The sequence below is a fragment of the Gobio gobio genome (genome assembly GCF_949357685.1).
Source record: "Gobio gobio genome assembly, chromosome: 19".
NCBI lineage: Eukaryota > Metazoa > Chordata > Actinopteri > Cypriniformes > Gobionidae > Gobio > Gobio gobio.
Window position 1 is genome coordinate 47070832 of NC_137112.1, and position 10000 is coordinate 47080831.

Below are 10000 nucleotides of genomic sequence, written 5' to 3' on the forward strand. Positions count from 1 at the left end.
GTGAATTGCAGCCGTCCACCGTTCACCCCTCCCTTTCGAGGCCATAGAGAAGCTACGGTGGCCGTCACAGGACAAAGATGTCGTCTGAGACAGCAGAGAGTGACTAGCACACTGTAGAGAAGTTTGTCCGTTTAGGGCTACTGTAGGCACAAAATGGCGGCTTCACTGTGAGGGACCTGCAGTGTGTGTAGATAGAAACGGCTCATACAGTGGGGCAAACAAGTATTTAGTCAGCCACCAATTGTGCAAGTTCTCCCACTTAAAAAGATGAGAGAGGCCTGTGATTTTCATCAAAGGTACACTTCAACTATGAGAGACAGAATGAGAAAAAATAATCCAGAAAATAACATTGTCTGATTTTTAAAGAATTTATTTGCAAATTATGGTGGAAAATAAGTATTTGGTCACCTACAAAAAAGCAAGATTTCTGGCTCTCACAGACCTGTAACTTTTTCTTTAAGAGGCTCCTCTGTCCTCCACTCGTTACCTGTATTAATGGCACCTGTTTGAACTCGTTCTCAGTATAAAAGACACCTGTCCACAACCTCAAACTGTCAGACTCCAAATTCCACTATGGCCAAGACCAAAGAGGGGAAGACTGGGAAGAGTGAATCTGTAAAAGGGAAGCAGCTTGGTGTGAAGAAATCAACTGTGGGAGCAATTATTAGAAAATGGAAGAAATACAAGACCACTGATAATCTCCCTCGATCTGGGGCTCCACACAAGATCTCACCCAAAATTCATCAAAATTATCACAAGAACGGAGAGCAAAAATCCCAGAACCCCACGGGGGACCTAGTGAATGACCTGCAGAGAGCTGGGACCAAAGTAATAAAGGCTGCCATCAGTAACACACTACGCCAAATCCTGCAGTGCCAGACGTGTCCTCCTGCTTAAGCCAGTACATGTCCGGGCCCGTATGAAGTTTGCTAGAGAGCATTTGGATGATCCAGAAGAGGATTGGGAGAATGTCATATGGTCAGATGAAACCAAAATACAACTTTTTGGTAAAAACTCAACTTGTCGTGTTTGGAGGAGAAAGAAGTCTGAGTTGCATCCAAAGAATACCATACCTACTGTGAAGCATGGGGGGGGGGGGGGGGGCATCATGCTTTGGGGCTGTTTTTCTGCAAAGGGACCAGGATGACTGATCCATGTAAAGGAAAGAATGAATGGGGCTATGTATCGTGAGATTTTGAGTAAAAACCTCCTTCCATCAGCAAGGGCATTGAAGAAGAAACGTGGCTGGGTCTTTCAGCATGACAATGATCCCAAACACACCGCCTGGGCAACGAAGGAGTGGCTTCGTAAGAAGCATTTCAAGGTCCTGGAGTGGCCTAGCCAGTCTCCAGATCTCAACCCCTTAGAAAATATTTGAAGGGAGTTGAAAATCCGTGTTGCGCAGCCCCAAAACATCACTGCTCTAGAGGAGATCAGCATGGAGGAATGGGCCAAACTACCAGCAACAGTGTGTAAAAACCTTGTGGACACTTGCAGAAAACGTCATTGCCAACAAAGGGTATATAACAAAGTATTGAGATGAACTTTTGTTATTGACCAAACACTTATTTTCCACCATAATTTGCATATAAATTCTTTAAAAATCAGACAATGTGTTTCTGTCATAGTTGAAGTGTATCTATGATGAAAATTACAGCCCTCTCTCATCTTTTTAAGTGGGAGAACTTGCATAATTTGGTGGCTGACTAAATACTTTTTTGCTCCACTGTATATATATATATATATATATTATATATTAATCGCATCAAAAATAAATGTTTGTGTTTACATAATATATGTGTGTGTACTGTGTATAATTATTATATATAAATACACATGCATGCATATATATGTTTGATGCGATTAATCGTGATTAATCGATTTGACTAGCCTGGATGCCAGCCGAACTTAGCCCCGCCCACAACATTTGAGGTTGGGAAGTTCGGTCTGGACTTGATCTGTTGTGAAGCAACTTTGCTGGAACCAGAGCTGTTCGGACCAATGAAATTCTCAGGACGGGCTTTATACGATGATGGACAGATGATCAACAGTAACGTAATATCACGTCACCAAAGAGCGATTGGGTTGAACTCGTTTACTAAACGGAGAACTTGTTCGTATATGCGTTCACCTTTACTATTTCTCTCAAAAATGATGATGGTTTTGGGAAGTACTCCGTGTATCCTTAAATTCTTTTTTACAACACCGGCAAAGATCGTTTACTCTCATCTTCATCTTCTTCTTCTACTTCTTCCAGGGTGTGTGCAGTTGAGTTCTGTTGACAACTGTGCGTCACTAAACACACGTCACTTACTCCGTCGCTCTGATTGGTTGTAGGACTATCCAGTTGAGTACAGAGGCATTTTCTTTCCTGGTTCTGTTGAAAAACCCCATAATCACAGCCCAAGGGAGCAGAATCAGACTCATATTCTAACTAGAATCTAATTATGACCACGTCAGGCTACGATTTGACAGGACTATATATATATGTGTGTGTGTGTGTGTGTGTGTGTGTGTGTGTGTGTGTGTGTGTGTGTGTGTGTGTGTGTGTATATAATTATATATATATATATATATATATATATATATATATATATATATATATATATATATATATATATATATATATATATATATATATATATATATATATATATATATATATATATATATATATATATATATATATATTTTTTTTTTTTTTTTTTTTTTTTTATTTATTTACTTACTAGCACACACACACATACACATACACATACACACATATATATATATATATATATATTTATTTTATTTATTTATTTACTTACTAGCACACACACACATACACATACACACATATATATATATATATTAAAATAAGGCTACAATGCAAAAAAGGATATATGTATTATTAAACCTATTTTTATATATTTACAGCAAAAAACAAACACCATCATGCTTTGCAGGAAGCCTGTGATTATCGTGGCCTCCTGGCGTCCCGGTCAGTAATTAAGATTCCACGTAGGTGAAGAACCGGCTGGTTCCCATTACCTGACCAGTTTATGTACTGTTTAGCTATCCCATAGTGCCATGAGAGTCCAAATTGAGCTCGGCTGTTGAAGTGTATCAAAAGATTGTTACCACGTTTTCTGTAGTCAAACTTCAACTAGAGTATTTTTGTCCAGCCCTGATTTGGATTAAACGCGCACATGAATCTTTGTAAAGGAAAATTGTGTTCTCCATTTGGCTTCTTTACAGGATTGCAGCTAATAATGGAAAACTGGCCAATGAAAACATCTCCTGCAGTGATGTCATGAGGTGACAGTAACACAAAGCTGGTCATTAGTTTATTACAGGTCAAAGGTCGCTCTAACACGAATCTCATTTGTTCTTTTTGGAGTCTGTGGCGCTTGCGTTGGCGGCGTCTCTCAGGTTTTGTTTGCAGAGAAAGCAGCGCACACGCTAAAGAGACCCGCTGTGGAATCGTATGGATCTAGACGGTTGTGAATTTTTAGGATTTTTCCTCTTAGCAGGAGAGGACACCCTCAGGAGCGCCTGCCAATCTGCTCCGCACCGGTCTGGATCTTTATGGTCAGATCAACAGAAGTCGACTGGCTGTGCTTGAATTTTATGTCTGTTTACTCTGAATCAAACGGCAAAAATGTGTCGAATGTATTCTAGGACTGATCTGGGCTGTGACTTACAGAGTCTGGAAACTTCAAAGAAATTCTAATTTCTCAAGACACACAAACACACACATAAACTACTTTATTATAAATATTTATACAGTAGGGATGCAACAATACAGTTAGTCCACGGTTCAATACATACCTCGGTTTTTAACCACGGTTTTCGGTTCGGTTCGGTTCTGATGGCTTGTCACATACATTTTTTTGTTATTCTATTCTTAGGCGACAGGAACCGCAAGAGGTTAAAGAGAAAAAATACTATTTTTTTATTGCAATACTCTTTCTTTATTTTACTTAAAAGAATTGAAAAACCTTACTTAAACTTAAAACTTTACTTAAAAAAAACCTTGTACACATTCCTAGTGTATTGGATAATATAAAATAAATATATATAAAGATTTACACTGGCAGCTCAGAGCTGTACAGCAGCATTTAAGTATGAAATTGAATGAATTAATGTAAAAATAAAACACTACATAGACTTCACTATAAAATATACATTGATTCTTAGCTACTGTATTAGTTTTTCAGTCAAGAGCAGTGAGTGATTTTCTCTCTTTTGTTGTTGTATTAACATTAAAGGGATATTTCACTCAAAACTGAAAAGTCTGTCATCGAGAAATGAATACAGGTTTGAAACAATATTAGAGTGAGTAAATAATGACATCATTTTATAGGTGAACTGTCCCTTTAAGGACAGCGTGTTCACTATAGGCTGCGCTGCTGTCAGTTTAAGACCTGCGTGCATCTAATATACAGACACGATTGCGATTTTACTTTCACTTTAGACATAACCGAGTGTGTTTATGTTAACCTTGTGTGTATTTGACAGTATTAACGCAGTTAGACGACTTAGTCCAGTATTCACGTGTTTGACAGGCTTTGTGTGCGCGTGCTCTGAAAAGTGCATGTTAAAACCGCGCACGCGAATGAAACCGTCAAGGCTTTAAAACGCACGCAAATAATGAACTTAAATGATTGTGAAAAACTCCAGTGTTCCGTGAGTATAACTCTAGCACTAACGTGTGATGTGAATGTATGTCGCGTTGTTCAGTATTGGGATTGAGGCAAATTATAGAAATTGTAGAAAAATAATTAATTAAATGCGAAACCGAAAAAAACGCTATTCACAAGCGCGTATTGAACCGTGAATGCCGTACCGAACGGTTCAATATTATATTGAGAATTGTGGCATCCCTATTATACAGTATATTGAATATAAAAAATATTTGTATTTAAATGTGTCAACAATAAATGGAAACAGATACATTTACACTGAATAAAATTACAGCATATAACAGAGTTAAAGGGATAGTTCACCCAAAAATGAAAATTAGCCCATGATTTACTCTCCCTCAAGTCATCCTAGGTGTATATGACATTCTTCTGCGCTTCTGCTTTCGTCAATACACAATCCGCCTACTGCGTGCCGCGTCTATGACAACACCTGAAAGGGGAAACACTGATATGAGACAAATGTGTTAAAACCAACAAAATATCAGCGTCTAATGATGTTAGAGTTTCATGTTTCATGTTGGAGTTTCACAACCCAAAACGAATAAAATATCAGCGTATAAATGATGTTAGAATCTGACGTTGTGTGGACGTTGGGTTTTGGTCATCATACCTCATGACTAAATGTCAGTATTTGACGTCAATATGACGTTGGCTCAACGTTGGATTTTGGTTAGTTAAAACCACAACCTAAAACTAAAGAATTTGACGTTTTGTGGAAATTACCATTACGACGTTAGGGAGACTTTGTGTTTTGGTCATCATACCTCATGACTAAATGTCAGTATTTGACGTCAATATGACGTTGGTTTGAGACGTTATTTAAAGGTCCCATGGCATGACATTTTTCTATTATTTTATAACGTTTCCTGAGGTGTACTTATATTGTTAGTATGATTTTTACATCATAAAATGTCATAATTTAGAAATAAAAGGCATTTTTTCTATACTGTTATTACCCCTCTGGCTTGAATGCTCTGTTTCAAGGGGCGTGTCTGCTGTGAGACTTCAGTGAAAACGCCCACTGTTGTGATTGGCTGACATCTTTGCATTTGAAATGAGTGTTAGATTATGTTGCGGAGGGGGCGTGGTTTAGCGAGGCATTATTTTATAATCTATTCCTATCACATGAACGGCTGCAGTGATGAGCACTGAGTACACAGACGGTCTGTTGATCTCGTCATTGCAACGCGTTTTCTCTCACAAAACGCTTTGACCACAACTAACAGCAAACACGACATCGACAGGAATACAGTAAGAGCTTCGCTGTGCAGCATAACAGCGTCATTCATTATAACGGCAGTTTGGGCAAGTGTGTAGATACACTCGCGGCGTGTGATTGACAGCTCCGGACATTATAAAGAGTGTGTTCTTGATGCTCTCTATAGTTGAATCACTCAAATAACGGATTTGTTTCATGCTACTAAGAGAAACAATGCAAAGTTGATCTTGATTCACGGATGCTTGAACAGTATTAAACGATCTAGAAAGAAAGTCTGAGTGAACTTGAATGATTAGCTACACATCAGAGATCACTGATCACAGATCAGGCATTAATGAACACTGTTACTCACTGTTTGTGGCGGTGCTGTCGAATCCATATCGTAAAGTCTGTTTGTAAAGCCTGTGCTGACATAAACTGAATCCATTTTCTCTGAATGCTCTGGGCGGGCAAAGCAGAGGAAGGGGAGGTAACCTTTCCTGGTATGACGTCATAACAGGAAAATTCAAGATCAGCTCGTCTGAGCTCTCATTTTCTCAAAGGCAGAGAATGACAGACAGAACTCGGTTTACACCCATCAAAAATTCTAGCCACTTGGGGACAATATACAGGCTAGGGGAACTCATTTTAATGTTAAAAAACCTCATAAAATGAAATTTTCATTCCATGGGACCTTTAATACCACAACCTAAAACAAACAAAATATCAATGTCTAATGATGTTAGAATCTAACGTTGTGTTTTGGTCATTATACCTTATGACTAAATGTCAATATTTGACATCAATATGACGTTGGCTTTGAGACGTTGGCTCAACATTGGATTTTGGTTAGTTAAAACCACAACCTAAAACCAACAAAATAATGATGTTAGAATTTGACGTTGTGTGGATGTTACTATAGCAACGTTAAGGAGACGTTGGGTTTTGGCCATTATACCTCATGACTAAATGTCACTATCTGACGTCAATATGACATTAGCTCGAGATGTTGGCTCAACGTTAGATTTTAGTTAGTTAATACCACAACTTAAAACCAACAAAAATATCAACGTCTTAGAATCTGGCGTCAATAAGACGTTGGCTTGAGACGTTTCCTCGACGTTGGATTTTGGTTACTTTACAACGCAACCTAAAAACAACTAAATATCAAAGTCAGCTGACGTTGGTATTGGACGTCAAATGAATGTTGGCATTAGACGTTGAGCTGACGTTGAATTTTGGTCACCTGACATCACAACCAAATATCAACGTCTTATGACGTTGTGTGCCTGCTGGGAAAGTTTTAAATATGGATATTTTTCTCACACAAACGCACCACTTCGCTTCAGAAGGCCTTTATTAACCCCTGGAGCCGTGTGGAGCAGTTATATGATGGATAGATGCACTTTTATGATGGATAGATGCACTTTTATGATGGATAGATGCACTTTTATGGACTTCATTAACGAGGCAACAATTCACTGCCATAATAAAGCTTGGGTTAGCCAAAATCTTTAATGTTGTATATGTCATAATATTTAATTAGATGCTGTGATTTTATTAAGTATATGTATGCTCAATTATCATCAATGTTGAAAATTTTATTCAAAATTTCAATATTTTAAATCTTTACCATCACCTTTTATCAATTTAACACCTCGTATTTCTTTATATTTATATATATATATATATAAGCATCATAATTGTTTCCAACATTAATAATAAATTAATTAATTATTTATGAATTATTATGAATGATGTGACACTGAACACTGGAGTAACGGTAATGATGAAAATTCAGCTTTGCATCACAAAAATAAATTATATTTCAAAGTATATTAAAATAAAAACCACTATTTTAAATTGTATTAATATTTCAAATTTTTTCTGTATTTTGGATTTAGTAAATGCAGCCTTGATTAGCATATGAGACTTTTCAAAAACATTAAAAATAGCAATGTTTCCAAGCTTTTGACCGGTACTGTATATATATATATATATATATATATACATATATATATATATATGACCAATTTCCCTTGCAATTGACTTTACACTCATTTAGTCAAGCGACATGGGAAAGACACAGTAGTAGCTGTGCCGGTGGAGCGTGTCCGTCTGAAAGCTGATCTCAGTGCAGTAACAGTGTGTTTCTCAACAGGCCGTGACTCTATTAGCTCTGATCTCAGTGGGCAGCTCTGAGAGCCACAGAACTGTCTGAGAGCCTCCATCTCAGTGACCCGTGAATGTCCTTGTTTTCTCTCTTTTGCAGTGTGTTCTTAATCTTCATGTCAGGCGTATGAAGTGAATGGCCTCTTCTCTGTTTGTTTGCGATCTCACAGCGCGAGTTTATACAAAAGGAGTTTGGATGTTTATTTACTTGTGATGTCAGGCGATTTTTCCCAGGCCAGCAGTTTCTGTTCTGAATTTGGACAAAATGCTATTGTGTGCATAAATTAGATGTGAATTACAGACGTGCAGAACTTACCTGAGTGTTTCATGAAACAATATTAAATCATGTGTTTGTGTTCCCCCGCAGATATTGATGAGTGCCAGGTGCACAACGGCGGCTGCCAGCACAAGTGTGTGAACAAGAGGGGCTCGCATCACTGCCAGTGTAACGCTGGATCTCGACTGCATGTGGACGGACGGACCTGCATCGGTAAGACACAGACAAACAAACCGTAACGACACACACCGTAACGACACACCGTAAAGACGCACACCGTAACGACACACACCGTAACGACACACACCGTAACGTCACACACTGTAACGACACACACCGTAACGACACACACCGTAACGACACACCGTAAATACGCACACCGTAACGACACACACCGTAACGTCACACACCGTAACGACACACACCGTAACGACACACACCGTAACGACACACACCGTAACGACACACACCGTAACGACACATACCGTAACGACACACACCGTAACGACACACACCGTAACGACACACACCATAACGACACACACCGTAAAGACACACACCGTAACGACACACACTGTAACGAAACACAACGTAACGACACACAACGTAACGTCACACACCATAACGACACGCACCGTAATGACACACACCGTAATGACACATACCGTAACGACACACACCATAACGACACACACCGTAAAGACACACACCGTAACGACACACACTGTAACGAAACACAACGTAACGACACACAACGTAACGTCACACACCATAACGACACACACCGTAACGACACACACTGTAACGAAACACAACGTAACGACACACAACGTAACGTCACACACCATAACGTCACACACCGTAACGACACACACCGTAACGACACACACCGTAACGACACATACCGTAACGACACACACCATAACGACACACACCGTAAAGACACACACCGTAACGACACACACTGTAAAGAAACACAACGTAACGACACACAACGTAACGTCACACACCATAACGACACACACCGTAACGACACACACTGTAACAACACACACCGTAAAGACACACACCGTAACGTCACACACCGTAACGTCACACACCGTAACGTCACACACCGTAACGACACACACTATAACGACACACACTGTAACAACACACACCGTAAAGACACACACCGTAACGTCACACACCGTAACGACACACACTGTAACGACACACACCGTACAGCCTGCCCAGCCTGCCCAGTTTCATCATTCACCCCAAAATCTAATTAATCAAATTCATATATTTGACTTAAAAGGAATTAATGATATTCTTAGAATAGATTATTAAGCTGTGGATTACTGTCTCAGCAAAAGAATGTACATAAACAACAACCCCCTAACCTCCATCCATCCATCCATCCATCCATTATCCATCCATCCGTCTGTCATTCTAACTATCTGTCTGTCATTCCATCCATCCATCCATCATCATCCATCATCTATCTATCTATCTATCTATCTATCTATCTATCGACACATATCTATCTGTGTATCTAACGACACACACCGTAACGACACACCGTAAAGACGCACACCGTAACGACACACACCGTAACGACACACACCGTAACGACACACACCGTAACGTCACACACTGTAACATCACACACCGTAACGACAC

The 10000-nt window shown here is 39.2% G+C and overlaps 1 protein-coding gene across 1 annotated transcript in view; it reads left to right on the forward strand.

Moving 5' to 3' along the window:
- Nucleotides 1-10000, forward strand: part of megf6b (multiple EGF-like-domains 6b) — a gene marked incomplete at its 5' end in the record, with an annotated part of 177685 nt that overhangs the window by 92654 nt on the left and 75031 nt on the right. Inside the window, one exon of the mRNA XM_079845375.1 lies at nucleotides 8426-8548. Within this exon, the coding sequence (XP_079701501.1) occupies nucleotides 8426-8548 (123 nt within the window). The remainder of the gene's footprint in view (nucleotides 1-8425; nucleotides 8549-10000) is intronic.